This window comes from Struthio camelus, chromosome 3 (assembly GCF_040807025.1).
Source record: "Struthio camelus isolate bStrCam1 chromosome 3, bStrCam1.hap1, whole genome shotgun sequence".
Lineage (NCBI taxonomy): Eukaryota > Metazoa > Chordata > Aves > Struthioniformes > Struthionidae > Struthio > Struthio camelus.
Window position 1 is genome coordinate 80,865,416 of NC_090944.1, and position 26,962 is coordinate 80,892,377.

Consider the following 26,962-nt stretch of genomic DNA (forward strand, 5'->3'; position numbering starts at 1 on the left):
TAAACATTATAAAACAATGATTCTTTCATTAGGTACTGTCCACAGACATCACTATTAATGTTTTGGTAAAAGCATAATTAGCTGCCCTGAATATTTTTCTTTCAATTTTTTTTTTTATATGTTATATATTTTTTTTAATATCCAGCACCAGGCATTCAGGTAGTACTGGTTTGTCAGCTGTAAATATAAAGTATATATATATACATAAAATAGCATCCTGTAAATTAACAATTACCAAATGTCAGGCACAAATGTCTGCGTACATGATAGCATAATTCAGAATTACATATGAAGAAAGTTGCCAGTTTTGTATCGTAGACTTTGTTTAATCAATAGAATGGCTACATTCAGCTGTCTGATATGTGGACAATCATCTTTATAAGATAGCTATGCAAAGATTAATATATTCATTAAGGTGCTGCTTCAAATAAAATATCACGAACAAATTAATGACAGAGCTTTGAAACTGCCCCGGTGTAAAAGGATTTATTACTGTAAATCACTTTTTTTTTTTTTTTCCCTGGGCTCCTTTCACTGTTGTTCCCATATGTGTGGAAGGATTGATTGGATCTCAGTTACTTCACTGCAAGGGCTGAGCCTAGGAAAGCATTCATAATTACAATTGGAAACTGATATTTATTTCTAGTGTTCCAAGACACACTGCTGTCTGCTTTACACCCCTTCACAAACATGCTTTCCAGCTTCATTGGGACAATTTGCAGAGTATACAGGTACTTACCTAAATATCACCAGAATCTGGCCCTTTTATTATGCATTGCTCTCCCTGAACTAATTTTTTTTTCTTTCGGCCAAATTTGCACTTGAATTGATATGATGAGTTCTTCTGAGGTGTAGGAGAGGGAGGCATTTATTTAAACCAAATTGCTGTGCAGCTTATGAGCCACAAGCTTGCTCTGTGTGTTCTGTTATACCGAACGCACAAGTTGCAGGTACAGTAGATTTAAAGAGCAGCTCTAATACACAGTGGGCTACAAGTGAATGATGAGGGTGTGAGTACTTAAATGTAACTACAGCGATTCCTGTGTTCAGATCTTAACCTGCACTCATTTCAGGGCATTCAGGATTTTTCTAACACATTTGAAAAAGAGCTACAAAACAAAGCAAAGTGTGCATTTTGTGGCAAGGCATTTAGAAGCCTCCAGAAGCCCTTAGGTACCAAATTTTTACACACACACACACACACACACACACACACACACACACACACACTCTTACTGAATACATTAAAAAGACAAATCCTTCAGCATGTTCAAAAAAAAAGACATTATAATATGCATCAATAAAAGACCTATTAACTTACAATGACTTCTTCATACATTTAGGCCTGGACACTTAGCTAAAGAATCTTTTCAACTATAAAGCTAGCATTTCTCTGCAGATTTTTGAACTGCATCTATTCATTGCTCAGATATTTATGTAAAACTGTGATGGACATCATTATGTACATTTACTAAGAACTGAATCCTTGCCTTGGAGCACAAACTAGATCCTATGCCCTTCTGCCTTCACACCTGCTATGTAACTCGATCTCACTGTACACAGACACCGCCGGTGCAACAGTGGGTGTGATTAGACATAGGCACTACCCCACTGCAATAGTCGCACTACTTCCTATACTTAGTTACTGCAGGATATTCCAATCAAGCTAGCATAAAGACTTCAACTTCACTAGTAAATGAAGCATACCCCAAACCTTTCTCTGGCGCTTTGACCAGCTGCAATGGATGAGCCTATATAATACGCACTACTAAACTTCCCTACTGACAGGGTGGTCACTTCCAGCTGGCTATTGGAACTAGTCCCTGGTCCGTGCTAACTCCCAAACTGCTCCTGAAAATTGGAAGTGCAAGATAGCACAGGAAAAAAATTATCATTAATCTCTTAAAACAGCTCTGGCATATATAAAAATCACATTCCAGTACCCAGCATCATTCTCTGAAATGTTTAATTTACTAGCACAGAGGCAGTCAAACAGCAGCAGCAGCTTCTTCTTTGGATAACATCCAGTAAGGATAGGTTGGTCTTTTTCTTTAAAAGTTTCTGCCCTTCATGTGTTACTGAAACTCTTAATATCAGAAGACCTTTTGTGCATTTATGGTTGAGCTGAAGAGTCTGACTAACCCTTACAGAAAGCAGTTGCGCATATACTTGGGGAAAGCTAGGAACGCTTTCCTGCACCCTGTACATGCAGTGACCTGGAATCTTATCTACAGCTGAGCACCTTGCCCAATTCTGGTGTCATAGATGAACTGGATCTTAGCAGTGATTTTGTGAATTTCCCAATGAGAGTCAAAGCAAGGAAAGCTAATGCAAAGCCTACAGCTCTGGCTGTGACGCCAACTCTCCTGTACCTGGGTAGGCAAGACTCTGACAAGTAGAATGAGACAGTCCCACCCAGCCAACCTCATACTGGCATCCTGGCCCCCGAGCTGTTAGGGCAACAAAGGAAAGGAAAGGAAAGGGGGAAGTTTTTTCATAAAATAGTGCTAGATCATGTATATGTGTGTAAATTTCTTTTTTTAAAAGACCTGGTGTTTTTTGTAATCATTTGGTCTGATTTAAGAGCAATTGTCTGTTATCACTGTTTGCCGTGTTGTCCTTCATACACATGCTACAAAGCAACAGAACGATTTAGCTCTATAGGATCAGACAACATGGGGTGCACACAACACAATTTGGATGGAAGGTCTAGTAAGAGGATCTGAAAGCTTGGTCAGTATGACCTTGAAAGGGAATCATCTGCTGACGTAAGCTACTAAGGTAAAAGAAACCGTATTTTCCACAGATAGGGCTTCTTTTCTACTGTAGGAAGAAGAGAGGCGGGAATCTACCTAAACTATCTCAGTACTTTCACAAGGCGATCACTAGCAGTGGAGTTTCACTACAGCACGCTAAGATGACAGTCAGCTTTCCAGCATCCCTTGCTGGGATTCTGATTCATCTGGGATCTCGACCAAACAGTTTCAAAGTTTCAAACAAGTAAAGGATTAAATGGGCTCAGAATTTGGGATGGATACCAACAAAGGCTACCACTATGCAGTTACCCATATGCATTGGTGGTATGGCCTATTAATTTATGGTAGAATGAATGTTTAAGTTTAGATTAGGACTTACCCAACTTACATGCAAAAGTAAATAAAAACACTGCAAATTTCAAATTAAGTTAGCCTGACAGTCCTTGCTGGTTGTCCATAGCAACGAAATGTCTTCCATTTAGGATGAACAATCAATTTAGGCAAGCGCTTGACAAACACTCAAATGGAAAATACAGGTGACCGATGTCATTGGAGTGTTTACATAGGTGGCATTATAGCTGAAATGAAGCATGAACTATAGGTAGTATGCTGCTGGGTTTCTCATACCATCACATAAGCTGATGCTTTTTATATTGTATTCTGCATATTCTCCTCTTCTCTGTTGTTCATATAAAAAGACTGCAAGGAATGCGATGAAGCCGATGCAGTTGTCAGCTGGCTCCGGTTCTCCTCTTCCATCGGCGCAGCGCTCCTGGCTGCCGGGGCATGCAGTCGGTGAGCGTCCAGCATCTCCAGCAAGAGATCATAGAGGGGAACTACGTTTTTGCACTTCATATTGTACAGGTGCTCCATTCCTTTGTTGCTGTGGGTTTTGACGAAGAGAGAGATTACATTCTAAATGTGCTATGGAAAAGTTATCAGCTAATAGCAGTTAGGTTCATATATATTCCACCTTATACAAAATGCAATAGCTAACTTAATAGTGCAGTTGCTCTAGGCTCTTTTTACAGTTAGAAGAAGGCATCTTAAAAGAACAATTCAGCCGGCCCATGAGCAGATCTGCTTTCTATGGGTGGTTCTTTTGCTCTCCTTTTCCTAAAAGGCAACTTAGAGCAAATGAACTCCTAATTTAGGCACTTTGATGATGTGGGTGGGATGAATTTGGGCTTTCCCATAATGAAATCCAAAATATTGGCTTTTTTCCTAGAAAATAACCTCAGTCAATTTGTTAGCAAATGCTCCCTTGTAGCAATATCCATTTCCAAAACTACAGAAAAAATAATTAACTTTACTGTGCATCTGGAACTTCCTTAATTGTACACATTCTTAAGAAAGACAGAGAAAAAAAAAAAGGATGGATTAAAATGCAGACAAAGGAAGTCCACCCTTGCCCCCCATGAAACATTCACACAGCTTGGCTTTTTCCTGAAGATCTGTATCAGCCTAGGATGTAAAATCTATATTTTCAGCATTAGTAGCTGTGATGTGGTGCGTAGCACTATTTTGATTTTATTACCGAGCTAATGAAAATTAAAATCTGTGTAACAACATTTTTTTGCTTTAAAAGAATAAAATCTATACTGTCTCTTTGCATAGGCTTGTCATATTACTAACACGCAGCTACTGAGTGGCTACCTTAAGGGGTAATTAGGTTTGCAAGAATCACTACTGAAACTATCAGCAAATAGATTGCCTCAAGCACTTCATCTCCAATTAGCAAAGGGCATAGCGCTCTAGACTAGGATTCAGAAGAGCTGCATTTTAGCTTCATCCATAAAATATCAATAATGATACTAATCTCATTTTTAAAGTATTTTGCAATCAAGCCACTTGTGAAAAGTGGCTATATAAAAGAAATAGATTTATTAAACCTTATCTTGCAGGAAACTAAGTTTGTAGAACTAGATTACTGTTACATTATCATCATCTATGCAGTGCTCTTCAAACAGAGTAAGAAGAAACATATATCGTTAAAAGTAGATACTGCTTATGGCACCATTGAAGAAACAAAGGAAAAGTAGAAGAAGCAAATGGGGGGAATTTTACTCCTTCCACACAGTAATCCAGCATACTATTTTGCACACAAGTTCCATATGTCTTTATAGAAAGTAAACATCGACTTTTTCTGGTTTTTTGTTACAGCTCTATGTGCAAGAAAGTGCTATTCAGCGTGTGCCTTTGTGTGCCTGTGAAACCTCCCTTGCACCCCTACAGGGCAGCAGGGCTGGCCGTGCGCTTGCTCTCACCTCATGTGCCTGATGTGCGAGAGGATGAGCAGGAGCTGAGCCAGTCGTCTGTGTTGTTGCTGCAGAGAAAGACCTGACTTAGCCATTAAGTGTATCAGAGTATCTGTGATTTTGTCCAGAACACGGTGAATATAGTCTCTCTCTTCCAGAGATTTCAAGGTGCTGGAAAGAAAAGTGTACACACCTGGAGCAGGAAGGAAAAAGAAAACAAACAAACCACAGACAAAAATTACTTTGATAGAGTCAGACTTGCTCAAGGTATGCCTTGTGGCTGGCTTCTTTGGCTGTGTTAAACTGCAGGACCCGGCTGTGTGCCAACCTTCCTTTCCCTTCCCCTCTGTCCTCTTCTCCCTTCATAACCTGCTTTGGTGAGAGGCAAGTCTGGCTGCATGAGACAGGAACGATCCACAGCACTCGCCAACCCAGTTGTTGACAGGAATAATCAGGGAGCCAGGCCTGCCAGATGTGTGGCAGCTCACCCTGCACCGTAGCCTGGCAGCATGGCCTGCACGCTTGCATATATGCTTCTTCTTATCTCCTAGCAGCTGGGAGGGATGTGGGGAGAGTCACCACAGAGCGCTGAGATGCACTGGGAAAGCGCAAACAAACCAGATCTCCCAAACAGGGCTCCTGGGAAATAGAGGCATTCTCCAAGAGCCTGTACGCAGAATAAATCAGTCCATTTGAGGAGGAGAATATGGAAACCAAAAGCTTCACAGACACATACAGAATACAACCCTTGCCCTGAGAAAACTTTCGTCCTGCCCCAGAGCTTGGCTTTGGCCACCATGGGCGAAGAAGGAAGAGGAAGAAGGCGCCTCTTCCGAACCTGGCTCTGTTCCACAGCCTAAGCCAGCTGCTCTTGGTGATGGGGGACTCGTGCACCCAAGAGCTACACCCAACTGCAGAGTGCATTCCTCTCGCTCCATCTCTTGTCTCCAAAAACTTGAGGAGACACTGTTCCTTCTCCAGAGCTCTGCAGTACTTACTGGCCCAGCCCAGGCGATCAGCAGTATGTACAGTTTACTGTGTAAACAACATTGGTTTTTATTTAGCCACACTCACCTCAAAAGGAACCTCCAAACCAGGTAAGATCAAACCAACCAAACAACAACCTTGTAAGGTGCACTCCTTCCCCTGCAAACCTGATTCTCCTTTAAAAGCCATGTCCACAGCAAACAATGTAACTACAGTCATATTGTCTCCTGAAAGTGAACAGCTAGAATTTTTGGACTGGAAAGAAATTTTTTCCAGAGATGAAAATGCCTTCAAACTCACCAACCAACACCCCTTCTGTATCTTATAGAAAGTGCTCTAACCCAAATACAAAAGCTTCCTCTGGTATAAACTCTTGGGTACGTGAAGCACATCAGCTTTCCAAACAGAAAAATCTGAACTATTTTGCACTTTTTTGTCATGACTTTTTTCTGGAAGACAACACATAGCCAATGTGAATGCATTGGATAGAGGAGAGTGAATAAAGACTGCTGTTAACCACTGACCAAATGACTTGAGCGTATTTTGGGTACCTTAATATCCAGACTGCAAACATGAATAGCCAGTTGGTCTCCTAAATTGTGCTTCATACTGGTTCATATTGGTTTCTTAAGTTCCCCAGTTTCCTCTTCTTTGGGGGGGCGGGGAGGGTGGGAAGGGGGAAGGGGAAGGGGGAGCAAGAAGAATAACCTAACTGGAATTCTGTGAGAAGGCAAAGTATCAAGCATTTCCATATAAAGCAGAGAATGACTCAGTTGGTAGCCTGGCAGTAACAGGAAGCTGGTCTTCAAGACCAGTAAGGATATGAATTGTCTAGACTGTTAGATTCAAACAAAAAGAATGGGACGCCGAATATCAGAAGACCTCCAGCCCCATGATGCGAACCCAGGCAGTTGAGGTAGCTCACTGAAACATCAGACTCATAACTGTGAAGCCAATGGTCAGTAGTACTGAGAACATCCAGATGTGAGCCAAGAAAAAACACAAACCTATTCCACTTTGTTTGGAAAAAAAAAAAACAAACAAAGGGAGATAGAGACAGGAAGAGAGAGGGAGAGATCAAGACTATTAAAAAAAGGATAGCTGACATGCAGCACAGCCTCTGAAAACCATCAGTCAGAGCTCTTAATTTTGGTAGTTTCCACATACTAGAATATTGCTTCAAATCTGACATAGAAGAACAGCAATAGCACAATGACCTCTTTTCTCATACAGCTTTTTATTATTATTTTTTAACTGAAATAAATTCCCCAAAAAGAAACAATTCTTTAGGCTTCTGTGAGCTGAATGACTCTTAACCATCCTCACATATGTCTACAGACAATACCAGGCATTATAGCTTAGTAGCCTCCTGTAGGGGCAACTTCTTAAATATGACTGATAAAATATAATTCATCAGAGGGAAACATTATTCTCATAATTCCATAGTGTTTCCAGGACACAGAATGCCAGGGTGCTCTTGCAGCAACACCCCTTAGTTTCATAGCTTTGAAACCAGCAAAGAAAAAAATCCTGTCAAGAGGAATTGTTTCTCCCTTAGGTCTAGTCCAAAAGCTATTAAAAATTATAAATCAAGAAAGCACTCAAAAAAAATGTAATGACTTCAGGCAATTGCCAGTCTATAACAACAGCCAAGAAAAATCACTGTTGCTTCTCATTTCTGCCCCAGGTGATTGCTCCTGCCCCAGGCCAATGACCTCAAATTTCCCCAAAAGAAATACCAGCTATCCATCACACAGGCACACACTCGCACACAAATAGAGATTTGGAACAAGAGTGCATAAAAACTGTCCTAGCAAAGTGAAATTTAACAGCCTCAGAGGTCTTTCCAAGCTCTGAAGCAGAAAGAAAACCTAAATTGAACAGCTACCATGTTGTTTTCCAACTCCATATAGTACGTCAGTATCGTAAAATATTGTAGGAGAGAGACTGGAAAAAGCACCACCCTGCAAGCAAGTTCCTACCTCCCTGTGTCTGCAACACAAAGTTATGCACAGAACAGATTCCCTCAGGGACTGCAGTGTTACTGTGCCAAGTGCTGGCATACAGCGATAAAGGACTTTTTGGATGTTACTGGAGGGGAAAAAGCCCTCTTCATCTATTCTGTTGAAACAACCCCCAGTTTAAAGCATCTCAGTGTTCATTCCCACCAAGCAATACCCTTGACTCTTCATTCCCTTCCACCATGCCCCCACTCCTATGCTTCTCCAGCTATAGCAACCCAGGCTGAGCTCTCAGTACATTCAGCTCTGGACCACACACTTGTGTAGTCCTCCAGCCTCCAAAAAGAAGAAATAAATTAGAAGCACAATTTAAAAGGAGTTGGAAAAATCAAGAGAAAAGAGCAACAAACAATAGACACATGAAATCACAGAATCACAGAATCGTTAGGTTGGAAGGGACCTCTGGAGATCATCTAGTCCAACCCCACTGCTCAGGCAGGGTCACCTAGAGCACATTGCCCAGAAATGGGTCCAGATGTCTTTTGAATATCTCCAGGGAAGGAGACTCCAGTACCTCTCTGGGCAACCTGTTCCAATGCTCTGTCACCCTCACAGTCAAGAAGTTTTTTCTCAGGTTCAGATGGAACTTCCCGTGGTTCAGTTTCTGCCCGTTGCCTCTTGTCCTGTTGCTGGGCACCACGGAGAAGAGACTGGCCTCATCCTCTTGACACTCCTCCTTCAGATACTTGTACACGTTGATGAGATCCCCTCTCAATCTTCTCTTCTCCAGGCTGAACAGGCCCAGCTCTTGCAGTCTTTCTTCATAGGAGAGGTGCTCCAGCCCCTCCAGCCCCTCAGAAATGATGCATCAAGAGGTCTGCAGGATGCATGAAATCCACTAAATCTTTCCATCTCTAGGGACTCAGTTAGGTGAATTAGCTGCTAAGGTAGAAGCAACCTACAGTTTCAACTCCAAAATGAAAGCTCATTGCTTTGCCACATAGCATCACTCTTCTTCTCAGGGCTATTCAAAAAGTAAAGGTCTGGCATCATGTTGCCCTGCCGTGTTTCTAGTACTTGTTTTCCAGTGTTAAGAAACAGCATTCTACTACTGAGCTAAATCTGTTTTTCAAGAATGCAATTTTGTTTTTCAGTTGAAAGGTTTATTGCTGCAGCTTTGAAGGGCAATTTGCATACAATACATGCAATGATGCACATACAATGTAGACAACTGAGAGTCCAAAAATTCACTGTGTGTTTTTCTGCTGTTTCTTTAGTACAAGATATATGTTTATTTGTGTATCTAATCACAGAGTAAAATTTAAGTTTGAAGGGGGGGGTCTAGAGATCATCTAGTTCAACCGCCTGCTCAACCAGCACTCACTTCAGAGTTAGATCAAGCTGCTCAAAGCTTCGTCCAGTTGAATTTTGTCCATCTCCAACGACAGAGATCCTACCGTCTTTCTTGCTGACCTGTTCCAGTGCTTAACCTCTCTCTCTGTGAAGAACCTTTTCTGTTCATCTAATCAGCATCTCCCTTGCTGCAGTTTGTCTCCGTCATAGCTCGTCCTTTCACTCTGCACCTCTGAGAAGAGTCTGGCCCTGCCTTCTCTATAACCTGCTCATTAGCTGTCTGAGGACTGCAACTAAATCCCCCCTTAGCCTTCTCTTTCCCAGGCAGAACAAAACCCATGCTATCCTCAGACATCCTGTACACTGCACACTGTAGAGCACTTCATATTTCCTGTGTGTCCAACACTGCACCTAAAGGAGAGGCTAATTACAGTTTGTGAAGAGAAGCATCTCCAGAGGACAGTTCAGAGTACCTCGGCCAAATAAGAGTTATGTAGCTATTACACATAACCCAAATTATCCTATCTAGCTGTCTCTGTAATGCAGCCTGGCCTCTTAATTTGGGCATCTGAAGGAACTGACAGCCAGAAACTTGTGCCCACATTCCCAATTCCCAGTAATTAACTCCTCTGACCTTTCTAAAACTCATAGGCTATAGGAATGCAAAAATTGAAATAGAAAAGTGATTACATTTATCCATAAAGGCAATTACAAGCAATATAGACATGCATTCTGTGAACATACATACACGTATGTTTAGTTTACACTGTACTCCGATATATTGCAATGAGTGCAGTACACAAGCTAGAATAAAACATGATGATTTGCATAACAATGGTGTAAGTTACTTTCATCATGAACCTGCAGCAGCTTTACTTGAACCATGCCTTCTCATCTTATCACCACCAAGACTCTTGCAAAAACATGCAACCTTCTGAGCAGCTATAAACACTAATTTAATGTAAAAAAAAACAACAACAAAACCCACAAAATCAGATCACTTAGTTCTGAGCTTGTAGCACACACAACACCATTGATCTGAAATAGCTGCTGTGTGGTACTGAACCCTCTAGGAGTGAAGAGCTAATATGTCCTAGCCTCACCCAGTGGGCTCATCTCTTTTATGTGCAGAAGCAAATCTGCTTCTGATTATCGAGGTTCCATCGACTTCACTTGCTATATTTTTTTTCACAATTTTTCCTCAGAGGAATCTTGAAACAAAAATCCCATTAATGAAAGTGAGATGTGCTTATAAATATAGAGGGCAATGTCTGGCAGGGCATCGCCTGAATAACAAATTTAGTTTTCCAGATCAATACTAAATACAGCAGTGGCACAAAAACTCTTAACAGTTTGGGTCAATGACTTCAAATTCAAGACAAGAACCTTCAGCACATTTCATTCAAACTTCTAATTCTTTTTATGTTCTAACTTTAATTCGACATTTTTATAAATCAATTACACATTCTAGATTTATTTAAGAGGATTATTACATTTGAACATATTAGCTAAAATCTGGAGGAGCATCACTTTTCACAATGAACTAGAAAATACTGTGTTATAATTATCAAGATTATGAAAGGAAAATAAAATGTTAAGCTTAATAATATTTATTTATTTAATAATAATATTTAATTACAGTTACCATACTTTGGCACCCACCCTTCAAATATGCGAGGTGCTTGTCTCAGATGTCACTCCTTGGTAATTAGTAGCAATCACAACAAAACCTGAACCATGTTAATATCTCTTATCCATAGAGGAATTAGTGTCTATAAAGGAATTAGTGCCAGGTTAATAAGGCAATGTCTGGTGTGTTTAGAAACAGCCTTTGGTGAGAATTAGCTGAACTCAGATTTCATACAACTTGGGAAAGTGCGCTGTTTGTTAGACTACCAGACAGAAAAGACACGTAGCCCTCCACATGTGTTTCTTGCAGAGGTTAATACCATCTATGAGCTTAGACCCAGCAGGAAAAGCGGAGAGTAAGTGGGTGAGCCTTCAGGGAGTGTCATTAAATTTTGGCAACTCTAGTCATTAGGTAGCAGCTTAGCAGAGACCTAAATTTTGACTAAATTCGGTCTAAAATTTCGACTTTGGTGCCTACATTATTGTTTTAGATATCTATCATTGTCACGAGAACACTGTGAGCTTCAATTCTGCATTTAAATGGAAATTGTCTGGAGTTTTTTGTCATTTTAAACAGAGAAAAAAACCCTCCTGTGTGCAACAGGAAGTATTTTCTGCCACACTCCACAACTTTCATTTGCTTATTTCGATCATGTGATGCAGAATTCATCTCAGCTAATTGTAGATATCTGTGATATCCACACCTAAACTGGTTATCTAGTCACTTACGTCTATCTTTATATAAATAAATATCTTTACATAATTTATATATATATCTTTATATAAATATGTATTTATTTTTATCTTTTTTTATCCAGTCACCTATTTTTGAAGGTTATTTAGAATGAAGTTAACATCCTAAAAATACTTACTTCAATTCATCAATTATAAAAGTAAAATAATTAAATCAAGTTTAGAGGTCTGTGTTTTACTATAATGTAATCCATGATCTTTATATCAGTTTTGCTAAAGTCAGCCACCTCTTTGCCACCATTTTCCTTTATTTTGCCATTACTAAAAAAGGAAAGCATAGGCTCTCGTTTATAATTAGGCATTGCTTTTGGATGCCATAAGTGGGGCTCCAGCTACTTCAGTATCTCCTAGCCCACACTTTGTTATGACCTCCCAGTACCTAGTTCAAAACAGTGGGGGGAAAAAAAAATCATCCTGTCTCTCTGCTGCACTCTGTATATCAACTCCTCTTTCCATTAAATCACTGGCTGCTAAGTTTGTCACTGAACAAGTTTACCCTGCTTTATTCCTGCCTGGCGGTTCTACGTGGTATCTACGTTGATAGTTCCCTTTCAATTGCTGCTGTTTCAAAATGAAAACATCGTTCAGTGATAACAATCAGCATTAAAACCGCACGCAGAAGCAAGAGCAATTACTCAAGCGAGAGCAAAGTGCACCACTTACCAGAATTGAGCAGGATGATGGACTTAAGGCACACAAATTCCTCCCCCTGAAGATTCATCATGCGGAACCGAGCGGCAGTAGCCAGCAGCATGTCAAAGATTTCCACCATGCCTTCTACACATTTCCCTTGATTCCTGTGTGAATATCACCAAGGGGGAGACGTTCACAGCTTTAACCCCGCGGCATGAGCTTTTCAACCCTGGATCATTCCCCTGCAATTTGATTTCTCAAACATAGTCTCGCTGGCTAGCGCTTGATGTCCTAGCCTATGCTCATTTGGCATATGTGTGATTACGAAAACACGATTCCCTGTATCTCATATAAAATGAATAAATAAATATTCTTTTTCCAAAAGAAAAACCAATTCCATCAACCCATCACTAGGAGGCATTACTGTGGTGGAAGGTATACGACTGACTCAACCAAACCTTCACCTGGAGGACAAAGATTTGCTTAAATATCATTTTGATTTCTCTTTTGTGTTGCACATGTGTTAATTTGTCTTCTCTTTCTTTTTTTTTTTTAATTTAAATGGTTCCAATTCTGTGCATAACGTTTTTAACTAATGTTTTGTACTTGTTTGTACTTGCCCTTGCGATCTTTGATGTTCGGAGCTGCTCCTCCCCTTTTTCTTGTATCAGCACTGTGCTTCCTTAAAGTTTTTTCATGAAATGAGAAGGCTTTTGAGGCCAAAATCCTGTCTATACGAGTGGGTCTGATTAAAACCACAACCTCTCTCCACAAGCCTCATCTCTTTTCCCATTACAACTTTAAAAAACCTAAAATCCAAAGCTGCTGGGAAGTCTTCAACCATACATTAATAACAGCAATTAACACTACTCTTTACTCAAAATACTAGGTATCTTCACTCAGCTAATTTTCATCTTGCACACCCAACCTACACTCTCAGAATTAGCATAAATTGCACATGTTTTTATTGAGAATTTTGTCCACAACTTTGCTCATCATGAAATTTTAGATCTTTTAGATTACTACTGTTTTGAGCTAAAATTACCCATTTTTACTTTTATTAGGACTTCCTGGCTGAAATTTAAATTTATATGAGTTTATGATTGGCGAGCAAATCTGCTGTTTAAAAACACACCATTTTTAAGATACAGCTTTTATGAAGAGAATTTTAAAGATCTTTGCTATAGGTAACTGCAAAAGAAATTCCAAGTTATCAGATGGCTATTGCATTATAATTTGTAATTCAAAAAGCAATTGAGAATTTCCTAACCTCTTTGTGACAAAAACAATTTGACTACTGACATAGATACACCTGCCTCAGTCCTTATACAGCCACACTGCTGATACCCTTTAGCTAATGTCTAAACTCCCACAGGACTCTCCAACAAAGCATTCACTTTCTTTTCTTGACTGTGGTCTCAGAAAATTCTTTGGAGATCTCAAACCATGCCTAAACCTAAAAACCAGTCAAAGAAGGGGAGAGGATATCTGTGTGCGCTTGTGCTCCTATCTCCTTCCAATTTCAAATCCCCGTCCAGCTCAATTTTATGCTTGAACTTAAATCTACAGCTCCTTTATCCTAGGGCAGTGCCCACCAACTAGTGACTAGAGCATATGAGAGAAACTATTGCAATTCGCTGCTTTCAGAGGTGTTTAAACAAATCAGAATAATTCAACAACAAAAATTTAGAGACATTCCCTTAAAATAGCCAGCAGCAATGCTGGCTAAACAATACTGATATAAAATAAAATATAAAATAGCCAGTGGCCTGTTCCAGTTTGAATTCAAATGTCAGAGTATGAGTTCCAGCTCTGCACCAGGCACCGTGGAGAGTCAAAAACTGCACTCCCGAGCAAGTTATCTAATCACTGCTATAACAGCATGTGCTCTCTGTTTGTTTTTGTTTTTGTTTTTGTTTTTTTGTGAGAAGAGTCAATCCAGCCTTGGGAGTGGAACTAGTAGGAAGGCATCAATACCCTTCATAAGAGAGGTGTGGTTCCTCCTTCTTGTTACAGCTCCCTGTTGGCCACTAAGCAGCTGCTTGCTGAGCACTCCTAAGTGCCTCCTTCTCCCCATACGCTTCATCAGCACTTAGCTCAACATTAGGATTTCCTTGGCAGGGCAGGCACCCAGTCACAAGCTGCAGTACTTGGCAATGCAACTTTTACGGCCCTTTGCAGATCTTAAAAACTTAACTGAAGAAATAGCGGTTTAAATTATAACAGCTTCTCACATATGCCCTGCAACCCTCTGATGATTTCACATATTAGGATGCCAAATGCTATGGTAACACGTGCAGCATAAAAAAATCTTAGATAAAAGATTAGCAGGCTTAAGACTAACAGGCAGGCATGCTCGATGCAATGTTCCATGTAAAGTCTGTGATACCTTTCGTACGCTCATTTACAAGCCCTGAAAGAGGAACTGAACTCAGCCTCGTATTTTTGAATGCAACTTTACTGAAATTAATAGTTCTGCCTCTTTTGTATCAAGACTGAATTTGAACTCAGAGATGGCATTTTCAATTATTGGATGACTTATCAGTTCTACCGCTCAATGCTGGATGTGGAGAGCTCTTCATCACCAACCATCTTGCTGTCCTGATGAATCCCGCCTCAACAGAATAAGGCTGAAAAACTGAACTAGTTGGTCTGAACTATATTTCTTCTCTGCTTGGACATTGATCAAATAAACACAGCTAAAGCGAGATTCAGTAGCACCACTGGCAAAACAAAAACAAGCAAAAATCAGACATTCAAAATAAGGCATGAGTTAAGAATCTGCTTAAGAATCTCTTTTGTATGTTAAAACTGAAATCCTATTGAAGGAAGGAAGATTAACTTTATGTATAAAGAATTAAGCACAGCTTCAGAGGACTAAAAGCCTTTAATAGTTTTGCTTTGACTTAAATAATGCCCAAAATAAAAAGTTTAAGAATTTAGAATTTCAGAATTATGCAGAGAAGAAAGGATTTCAGTGATCATATGGCAAATGGCCTATATTAAAAAAAAAAAAATCCTTTGTAGCTAGCTAAGACATTTGTTTGCTTTCTAAAAACATCAAACTACTGCCAGCCACTGTTCAAAACACTTCATAATATTACAGAACCTGGACAAATTGCAAAATCTGCATTGCCAAGAATACAATTTAAAAAAAAAGTAGTAATCTCTTTGTAAAATGAGACCTTTTAAAATACCTTGTGGCCATGCCTGAGATGGAAAAGATATGTTAATAACAAATAAGAATTATTGCCAGGTACTCTACAAAAATAATTTAATGGATTGTAGTTTATAAAATCAATATTTCAATGTCTTATCAAGTGGTATAACCTATGGACAAAACTCTATATTCACTCCTGTATGCCTGAGGAAAACAGATCTTATTTACCTTGTCTAAATTTCCTTGTGTGTATATTTCATACCATATTTCACACAACAGACACTAAATAAAAACAATGTAAGATTAAGAGATTCTAAATATCTTCTAATCTCATTTGCTTCAATATCTGTTGTGTGTGAAATACCAAAGAACTCCATAAGAAAAAAGAATAGCTCTTTAGATAAAATACTTTAGGTGAAGTCACATACCTAGCTTTAGGTGTTCAGGTGGGCAAGCAACACATCAGGAAATGTTGGTTTATTATCACTTAGGCAGCAGATTCAGCTTCACTGAAATCAGTGGGAACTGGAGGAATTCAGCATCTTTGGAATGCAGGCTTTTGAGCAAATATTTTTTTATTATCATGGCTACAACACTGCTTTTGTTACCCAGCAGAAACTGTAATAGGTGTTCCAAAGGATAAAATAACTCTGTTCAGAAGACTCTTTTCTATTTGTTTGTCTCAGCGACTCCTTTCAGTAAGGGTGATTTTTACAGCAAACTACTGGCATACTATGCATGTGGTGGTACTATCTCCAGTTCTGCTAAACTGCCTTCCTACTTTCTAACATAAGTGGACAATATTATCACACAATCACATTATCATGGATTTATAGCTGTATGTCCAATTGATAAGGCTGAGACAACATCACTGAAGGACAGATTAAGCAATAGATTTGAAGACTGCCTTTATCCCATCAACATGCTGTTGTCTATGTGTACTTTCAGCTAACTGAAAACAAAACAGTAAAGGCATGTTTACTGCAAGGTGACAAACTGCATTCTCAGAAGAATCCTTAAAACTGGCTATTGGGAAATGTTTAGGGAAGTTAAGGCAAGTGAATTAGGCTATTATGCTTAATTGTTAAAGTGTGTTAAGCTAATACATATGAGTAGTGTGTGCTTTATAGTAAGTCTATAGAATCATAAATCATTCAGGCGGAAAGGGAGCTTAGGGTGTCTCGGTCTGACCCCCTGCTCCAAGCAGTCAGCTATGAGCTCAGACCTGGTCACTCCGGGCTTTATCCAGTTGGGTCTTGAAAAACTCCAAGGTCAAAGACTGCACCATCTCTCTGGGCAAACTGTTTTAACGCATAATTGCTTTCCTACTGAATATAGTGAATCATTTTCTCTCTTTTATCCAGTCAGAACCTCCTCTTTATCACCCCCTATCACCCCTCAATCTCCCACCATGCATCTTAATAAAGAGCCTTACTAACATCCTCATAGCTATTGGAAGGTTAGGTATTCCTGAAGCTCTCTCTTCCCTAGGCTGAGCAGGTCCAGCTTCCCCAGCCTCTCCTCACAGGGCACGTGCTCCAGCCTCCGACCATCTTGGTGGCTCTCCTCTAGACATGCTCAAGTTTATAAATATCCTTCCTGTAATGAGGGGCCCAAAATTAGATGCAGTATTCCTGATATGGTCTAATGAGTGCCAAGTAAAAGGGAAATAATCACTTCCCTTGATCTACCGGTTACAATACCATTGATACAGTCCAGGATACTGCTGGCTTTCATTGCTGCCAGGGTGCTCCACTGGTCCATGCTCAGCTTGCTCTCCAGCAGGAGGTCAGCTCCTATCCAGCAGAGCTGCTCCCCAGCCAGTCAGTCCCAGCTTAAACTGTGGCACTGGGTTAAGTCCATCATTTTTCTTGTGGAATTTCATGAGGTTCCTGTCAGCCCTTTCCTCCAGCCTAAGTCCCTCTGAATGGCAGACCTGCCCTTGAGAGTATTGACTGCACCCCTCAGTTAGGTGTCATCTGCAAATCTGATGACAATGATGTGCTCCATCTCCTCCTCCACGTCACTGACAAAGCGAATAGAACAGGTCCCATGGACCCTCCCAAGGAACTTCACTTGTTACTAGCATCCACACAGCATGTGAGCCATTAACCACAGATCTAGTCACTTTTATCACAGAAGGCAATGAGGTTGGTGAGGCACAACTTACCCTTTGTAAATCTATGGTAATTCCCCCTCACCTAACTTCTCCTTCTTGTGCCTAGAAATGGATTCCAAGCGGATTTGCTCTGTGATTTTCCAAGGGGCCAAAGTGATGCTCACCAACCAGCCTGTGGTGCCCCAGATTGTCTTTCTTTCCCTTTTTGGAGATAGGTGCAACATTTGCCTTTCTGCAGTCATTGGGGACCTCCTCTAGTATCCACAACCTCTCAGAGATGATAGGGAGCAGCCTTGCAATGACATCATCCAGCACTCTTGGATGTAGCCCACCCCATAGACTTGTATGTGTTGAGATTTCTCAGGAGATTCATAATTCAGTCCTCTTTTACTGACTCAGTCCTCTCATCCTTGCTGTATCCAGGCACAAAAGCCTAAATGTTAGTTATGTCTTAGCAAGCCCTAGATATTGGGAACGTCTTTTACAACAACACAGGATCAGGAGACAGATAAGTGATGGGTGGGGAGGAGACAGACCAAATTGCCATCTCCAACTACTTCAAAAGATGATGGAAGCAAACTCTTCTCAGTAGTGGCAGATGTTAAAACAAAAGGCCATGGCCACAAGTTCAGGAAAAGCCTGGAAAGTTCAGGCTGGAAAGCAGGAAAAACGTAATCATGAGGATGGTGGTGCAGCCCTGAAACAGGTACTGAGACAGGCTGCATATTCTTCCATCTTTGAAGAATTTCAAGACTCAGCTAGACAAAGTCACAGCTGGCCTAAGCTAGTGTTGGCAATGGTCCTGCTTCAAGTGGGAGATTGGACTAAACGACCTGCAACCAACATTTCTATGATTCTAAGTGAATTTCTGGAGGAGTTCCTGAAAGAAGTTAGTTTCAGAGGGTTTGATTAGAAGCAAGAATTTATTACTGGTGTTGAGCTTTTTAACCAAGGATTCAAACATGCAGCCAATACCTGAGTACAGAATAAGAGCTAACTTTAAATCATACATTTTGAATGAGGTTTCTTCCACTAATGCAGTGGATAAAAAAAAAAAAATCACATTCTATTGCAGCTCTTTGGCTTCAGTTTAAAATCTGGCACAGAATACAAAACAGAAAAGAAGAAGTAAAATATAAAAGTTAACTTGACTTTCTTATAATTTGAAAACTCTTCATAAGTTTAAGCTTGGATTGTATTTTGGACAAAGGTTTGGAAGGAGTGCAGTTTTGTCCTATTCATAATAATCTGTTTATTCTCATTACCTAGCTCCCCAACATTTCATCTTCCTTACATTTCATTTTTATATTTCCTTTATATTTGGGTAGGATTTATTTATATTTCATTAAATTATTCAAAGTCATGGCATAGGAAAGAAAAATGTTTATCTGTCCAGAGACAGGAAGACAAATGCAGGGGGAGGAAACCTGAAGTGACAGAGTGCACGTTTGTCAGAAAGGTATCTTTAAGTACTATTTTTTGCTTTTTTTTTCCTTTTTGCTTTTAGTTCACTAAAATCATTTTTCAGTTGATTTAGTACACTGTTACAGTAATTATTTCATGTTGTTCAGTCAACTACAATATTTTTGGCTACTTATGCAAAAATATGTGCCATTAGTGTCAACATATGAATCACAGTCTGAGAATCACTAACAGCTGGATAACTGGAGAAGTAAGGAACTGGAATTAGCATAGTTCAACACTTAATCAATTTTTTTTTTGCCTTAAAGTGAGAGGAAGAGTTGCTTGGTCAGACATTTGCAATTCCAAATTATGTCTATAAGAGATAAAATTAAAATATCAGTTCCAAATATAATTTTGAGGGAAGAAAAGCAGCAAGACCAGATGAACACCCTAAGAGTAAGTGCCCCTGGGCATCAATGCTCATGGCTTTTATGACAAAAAAGCAACAATTAGGATGAGTCTGAGGCTCAAATGGGCAATTCCTATCTCTTCCAGCACTGACAAAGTTACTACCTGAACCTTTTATGATGTCTATTTTGCTTGCTTCTTGAGTCAGCTCTGAAACAAAATGTGCTAGCTCATCCACAGCCCAAGTGAGAGATGTTAAAATAAAGCCAAACAAGAATTCTGGAAGGCTGGGAATAGATAAAGGAAACGTTCAGCCCAATCAGGATATCCTGTGCTATTTCTGAAGCATTTCAGAAGACCTCTGAAAACCTTTTAAAAACTGTGTATGTCCTATCCATTAGCATATTATTGTAGGCTTGATACATAAGTGGTGCCTGTCTTCAGGCCAAGAGACAATTTTTATATATGTTAACACATTCTATTAACAGACATTGCTAAACACTTTCTGCTCCAATGTAACGTGAAGCACTCAAATATCTTAAGGAAGCCCGCTCTTGGGAAAGCTCCATCACTAGAGGTTTTGAGATCAAATCAGACAAACATCCATCAGAATGTCTTAAGTATTGCCAGATCTGCTTTAGAACACAGAGTGGACTACTTCATTTGAGGATTCACCCTTTTCTACAGTACTATGATTTATCAGTAATTAAAAGATGAGGAAAATATTATCAGCATTGAAATTCTACTTCAGGTCATCCTACATTAACCAGTAACTTTAGGGGACTGTGGAAAAGGTTGGAGTGGGGGGGAACAAGCAGGAAGAAAAAAATCTAAAAAAATAATTCCCCTAACCTCCAGAATAAAAGAGCAGCCTCCAAAGAACAGGAGGGACAGAGAGAAGCAGAGACAACCAGGAGTAAACTAAACCCCAGTATCAAATGTAAGGCCTACTGATGACTAAAGAGAGAGAAATGCCTAGCTTACTTGTTGTTCTACGTATGAGGTTAAACAGCACTTTGCTTTTAAAAATGGCTTTTTTGGTCACAACAATTAGATCTGTAGTCATATGAACTTCCAGCTGATCAGGTCACCAGCAGAACTGTAGCTGATGCAGTAAGTGGTAGGTGAGTATGAACAGATGTGTTTCCGCATGTTCATTTTTTTTTTAGGATCAATTTGTTCATGAGCTTTTATTACTGAAGATGATAAAGTAATTATCATCTGCGGCAACTTCTCTTACTCTTCTCATTTCTCCTCGAACACTGTCTTTCAAATGACAAACCCTGAAGAACATTATAGACTATAATAAAGCACTTTGCCACAAGAATAAGGTTCCCTTTAAAACTGAAGCCTATCCATTGCTGTTATTACATCCTGCTTTTACTGTAGTGTTATAAGAGAGACCTTCTGCTTCCTTTTCAACATAAGCTTCTCATCAGAACAAAGGTATGGATTGACTGCTGGCTAAAATCTATTTTAAACATTTTAAAATAAGTCTGAGTTTTAAAAGTCATTATTGCTGAAAAGGAGTCAATATGTGCAATAGATATTTTCGAGATGCACACTACAGATGAAAATAAATAAGAAAAGTCTAGTTTAAAGTGTTTTTCGTTTACGCGTAGTCACAGAATCACAGAAGGGCTGAGGCTGGAAGGGACCTCTGGAGATCATCTAATCCAAACACCTGCTCAGAGCAGGGTCAGCTAGAGCAGCTTGCTCAGGGCTGTGTCTAGTTCGGTTTTGAGTATCTCCAACGATGAAGACTCCACAAGCTCTCTGGCCAACCTGTGCCTGTGTTTAACCACCCTCACAGTAAAAAAGTTATTTTCTTATATTTAAGTGGTTTTTTCTGTATTTCAGTTTGTGCCCTTTGCCTCTTTTCCTCTCACTGGATACCAGTAATAAGAGTCTTGGTCAGTCATCTTTACAGCCTCCCATCAGGTATTTATACACATTGATAAGCTCCTCCTTGAGCCTTCTCTTCTCCAGGCTGAACCAACCCAACCCTCAGCTTCTCCTTGAATGAGACATGCTCCAATCCATTAATCATCCTTGTGGCCCTTTGCTGGACTCTCTCCAGTAAATTCACATTTTTTTTGTTCTGGGGAGCCCAGAGAGGACTAGAGGGGAAGGATCACCTTCCTCAACCTGCTGGCAATGCTCTTCCTAATGCAGCCCAGGATACCATTGGCCTTCTTTGCTGCAAGAGCACATTGCTGGCTCATGTTCAACTTGTTTCCACCAGGATCACCAAGTTCTTCCCTGCAAAGCTGCTCTTCAGCTGGTTGGCCCCCAGCCTGTACTGGTGCATGGGGTTATTCCTCCCCAGGTGCATTTCCTTTTGTTCAATTTCATGATACTCCTGTTGTCTCATTTGTCCATTCTGGTGAGGGCCCTCTGAACGGCAGCACAACCATCTGGTCTATCAGCCACACCTCCCAGTTTTATATTATCTGAAAATTTGCTGAGGGTGCCTTCTGTCCCATCTTCATTAATGAAGATGTTAAAAAGGTATCGAGATGAGACTGACAGGCCTGTAGTTCTCCAGATTCTCCTTCTTGCCCTTCTTGAAGACAGGAGTGACATTTGCTTTCTTCTAGTTCTCAGGAACCTCTCCCAGTCGCCGCAACATTTCAAAGATAATCAAGAGTGGCCTCGCTATGACATTGGCCAGCTCCCTCAGCACTCGCAAGTATATCCCATCAGGTCATGGATTTGCGCGTATCCAGTTTGTTTCAATGATGTTCCTGATCCTCCTCCACCCATAGTAAGTCTTCACCGGTTCAGACTTCTCGTCTGGCATCAGAAGCTTGGGGTTCCTGAAGGCAAGTCTTAGCAGTAAAGAGAGAGGCAAAATAGGCATTCAGTACCTCTACCTTTTCTTTGATCTTTGTCACTAGGTCACCTCCCCATTCAGCAACGGGTCCATGTTTTCCCTAGCCTTTTTGCTGCTGATGCATCTGTACAAACCCTTCTTGTTGCCCTGCTTGCTTCCACCTCCTGTATGCTTCCTTTCTATGTATAATTTTAGTCAGGAGCTCCTTGTTCATCACTGCAGGCCTCCTGCCACCTCTGCTTGACTGTTCTTGAGCTGGGAGGAAGTGACGTTTGAATATCAACCAGCTTTTCTGGATCCCTCTTCTCTCCAGGGCCATATCGCATAGAGTTTTTCCAAGCAGACCCCTAAGGAGGCCAAAGTCTGTTCTCCTGAAGTTTAGGGTCGTGACCTGCTATGTGCCTTCCTCCCTCCTCTCAGGACCTCCACCACCAGAAACTCCTCCTGAATTCCACCATCTCACAGTCAGCCATGCGAGAGCTGTCGCCGACCTTCACATCCCCACCTAGTTCTTCCTTGTTTATAAGTTTCAGGTCCAGCAGCCTGTCCATCAGCTCCTTGATACCAGCATTAGGAAGCTATCATCGATGCACTCCAGAAGCCTGCATTGCTTGTACCCTGCTGCACTGCCCTTCCAGAAGGTATCACAGTGGTTCAAGTTCCCTGTGAGAACCAAGGCCTACAAACATGGGACTCATTCTAGTTGTCTGAAGAAGACCTAATCTACTTCTTCCTGATCAGGCAATCTGCAGCAGGCATCCACCACATCATCACCCATGTTGGTTTGCCAACTAATTCCAACCCATCAGCTCTCAGCTGGCTCATCATCTGTCCCTAGGCAGAGCTCCATGCGTTCCCACTCCTCTCTCACATAAAGCACAACTCCCTCCCCTTGCCTTTCTGGCCTGTCCTTCCTGGCCTGTCCTTCCTAAAGAGCCTGTATCCAGCCATGGAAGCACTCCAGTTGTGTGAGCTATCCCACCACATCCCTGTGATCTCAGTGAGACTGCAGCCCTGCAACAGCACTCACACCCCTAATATCTCCTCTTTGTTCCCCATGCTGCATGTATTACTGTACGGGCATTTCAGAGAGGCATCTAGGTTTGCTGATTTCCCATGAGAGTTTCCTCCAGCACGCTCTCTTCTTAGCACCTCCTTATTTGTGTGCATGCACCTGGGGTGGTCCCCTCTGCCCTGTTCTGTTGATTACAAGGTCTCTCTTTTCCACATCACCCTGCGCCCTTTGCTTGCCAGCCTGGTCCACCACTTCCTCACTTGACTGAGTCGTCATCTCCCTCCCTCATCAGTCCTGTTTTAAAACTCTCCTCACCAGCTTGGCCAGCTTGTTGGCAAAGATACTCTTGCCCTGTTTGGTCAGGTGGATTGCGCCTCTTCCTAGCCATCCTCAATCCTGAAAAATGACCCGATGATCATAACAGCCAAATTCCTGTTGTTCACACCAGCTGCACAACTAGTTGTTGACCTGCAGGATCCACATCCTCCTCTTCAAGCCCTTACCCCTCAGCCCCTTAGGGGGTTGACCACCAGGGACTCCTTGCCCTTGACCATCACCCACAGAGCCATGCAGTCACACCTGAGTGTTTAATCTGGTTTAGATCAGCACAGGCTCATCTGCTAGAGAGATAAAGTAAGAGAGCACACTATTCATGTTAGAAGTTCTGAATTAGGTCAGAAACATGTAAACAATTAAGTACCAAAGTACTTGAATTTTTTTAATTTACCTGGGTAATTCTAAATGGATCCACAAATAGGTCAGATAGATAGGAGAAAACTCTACAACTCTGCTATCATTATTGTAAGAACATTTTACTTTTTTTTTTAGCATTTCATAATTTTTATATTAGAAAATTGCTATCAAGGCTCTCCATTTGGGAGTAGTAAAGCTGTAGCAGACGTCTACCACAACAAATATAATTGGCTGAAAAACTTCATACTGGTTAACAGAAAGATCTGTTTTGGCTTCATCTGATTGATTGACTTCAATATGAAACAGCCTAAAACCCAAAAAGTGTCAAAATTCCCTTCATATTAGAAAGGTAAAGAAAATTTCATTTTGGAAAGATCAGCACCACCATTCAACATGACTTAGAGCTGGGGACCTGAGCTTCTAGTGTCAGGGGACTAGACAGATAGGTAATCTTACAATCTGTGTAATAAATAGGGGCTATCTATAATCCAAAAATGATTTCATTCTTTCTGAAAACTTCTGGTGTATACCTACCAATCCATACACAGAACACTTTTTCTAACAGCTGGAGATTGGGAAGATCTTAATGGGAGTATTTTTTTAGCAGTTCACTTTTGTCATCACCCAGCATCTCCTCAAACTCTGAAATGGCCCTTCTTACTCATCTTTAGGATTTCTGAATCATAAAATCAAATAGTCTTTAAGATTTGCTCCAAGGTCCAGCAGAGATTCTGATTTTCAATAGACAGAACTGTTTTGTTTTTTTTTTAAAGATCCGTAACTCTGCCTCTTGAAATGAATGTTTCATTCTCCAAGGTCTATTATATAACAATTAATCTCAAAATCTAACAATAAAGGGAAAAGTGAAAGAGAAATTAAATTATTTCAAGAGATTCATTAGCTCTCTACAGTTTGATGCATTCAGTTCTATCATGCAAGTAACCTGATGACAAAGTGATTGTCTCAATTGGGCTTCCAGTGAAGAACATATTGCTATAAAAGAAGGGATGAAAATAAAATGTGTATTTTTTTCAAATTTATTTTGAATTGCAACTTCAGATTTACTTGGTACATATGGATTTGTTCCCTGCGCAGTAAAGAGGAGCAGCAGGTCACTAACAAAGTGTTCCGAATCAAACATCTGTAATCATTTTCCTTCCATTTTTCTAATAAGTCAATGGTAATTGATGTAACCATAATGACACAATGCCAAAAAAAAAAATCCTCTACTCAAGAGACAGACTGACTAAAAGTATGATGCCCTGATGCATTTGGAACATTTTACAAGGTGAGAGACTAGCAAAACATTACGTGATTTCATTCTGTTACTGTTCTATTGTATCTCATCTTTTGTCTGTCAAAATGTCTGAAAGCACTAACTGCACAGAAAACTTGGGAAGCTAGTGTTTTCAGAAGTGGTGGGAAACTTTCAGACCAGATCCATAAAACCCACAAATTATTGAGCCACACGCTCATAGTGAATGCTGTAAGTCTTTATGCTATTAATGCTTGCAGCAGTTAAAAGAGAACCATGGCCTCCCACCATTGCTTAGTATGGAGGTCAGTAAAGGAAAGACTCTTCAGTTTCTTCTGGATGAGAAAAAGAGATGAAAAAGCTCCATCGAGTACTGGAAGGGAAAATGAACAACAATTTCCAAATAAAAATGTGAATACCAGACACCTACATTTCTCCATAAAAAAAAGAAAATAACATGGTATAAACATGGAAATACTGATTACATTTAACTTTTTTTTTTTTAATATTCCTAGACTGTTTGCTGCTAGACACTTTTTCAATAATGGTAAGAAAATAACATTAGAACAAAACAGAAGAACCATACCGGCAATGGTTTTTCTAACCTTGGACAAAACATAGGCCTTTGCTTAATACTGGGTCTCCTGTATTAAGAAACATCATTTGTTTGCTTTGAAATTACATCTGCTAATTTCATGTGATTATCTCTAATTCTAGATCAGAAGAGATATAAATAGTGGATTACCATAGATCTCAATGTGCTCACGACTTTATAGAATTCCTATCATCAGCTCTATTCCATTCTCCTTCCCCCATTTAGCTTCACAGGCAGAACAGGCAGTCTAAAAAGTTATTCTTTGTACGGAAGCTCATCTTTGTCTTTGATCCTCTATGTCACCCTTCTGGGTATCCTTCCCAGTTTTACAATATTCCTGTTAAAAGTGGGAAAAATCAGAAGGGCACAGTTTTCAAAGCAGTGATGCAACATGGATTTACACAATGGTATAATGATGTTCTGCATTATTTCTTTTTCCTGTCATAATGATTTCTGAGAGGGGAGGTACAGACTGTTTACTTTCAAACTCCTAGTGAGGAATGAATTGCTGACTTCACAGAACTGATTGCTTTAGCAGTGAGATCTTGGTCTGGGTGGAACAATCAGCTCACGATCCAGTTAATGAATGTTAGGATTACTCTCTTCGTACATGTACCAGTTTCTATTTGTCTGCACAAAATAATTTCTCTTTTTTTTTTTTTTTTTTGCCTAGTCATTCAATACTGTGAAGGTCTTTTTGCAGTTCTCACCTTTATTAATTTGATAATTTACAGTCATCAGCAAACTTTATTCAATTTACATAGCTTTTTCCAGATCACATATATATTGGTTGAATAGTGTAGGTCACTATATGTATTCCAGATATGATTTACCTGAGAAAACTGACCACTTACTCCTCTCTTTTCCTTTAACAATTTACTTATCTAGCTGATGACCTTCTCTCTTATCCTATGGTACCTTAGTTTCTTTAAGAACCTTTTATTACTGATCTTGTTTAATACTTTTGGAAAGCAAACAAGATTTTCCTTGTCCACTTGCTTGTTAATTTCTTCAGAGATTTCCTATATATTTTGGACACATGACTTCCCTTTACAAAACATGTGGTGATATTTTACCTCTACATCATATTTAGCCATGAATCTACTAATTCTCTTCGTTACACTACATTCTATCATTTTTCCTAGAA

The 26,962-nt window shown here is 40.1% G+C and overlaps 1 protein-coding gene across 6 annotated transcripts in view; it reads right to left on the reverse strand.

Moving 5' to 3' along the window:
* Positions 1 to 1,196: 1,196 nt before the first annotated feature.
* Positions 1,197 to 26,962, reverse strand: part of ESR1 (estrogen receptor 1) — a 209,006-nt gene continuing 183,240 nt past the window's right edge. For all 6 annotated transcript variants that reach the window (XM_068938694.1, XM_068938693.1, XM_009668702.2 and 3 more), the window contains 3 exons: positions 12,361 to 12,494; positions 5,024 to 5,207; positions 1,197 to 3,639 (listed from right to left, as the gene is read on the reverse strand). In XM_068938694.1, the coding sequence (XP_068794795.1) occupies positions 3,405 to 3,639; positions 5,024 to 5,207; positions 12,361 to 12,494 (553 nt within the window). In that variant the 3' untranslated portion in view covers positions 1,197 to 3,404. The remainder of the gene's footprint in view (positions 3,640 to 5,023; positions 5,208 to 12,360; positions 12,495 to 26,962) is intronic.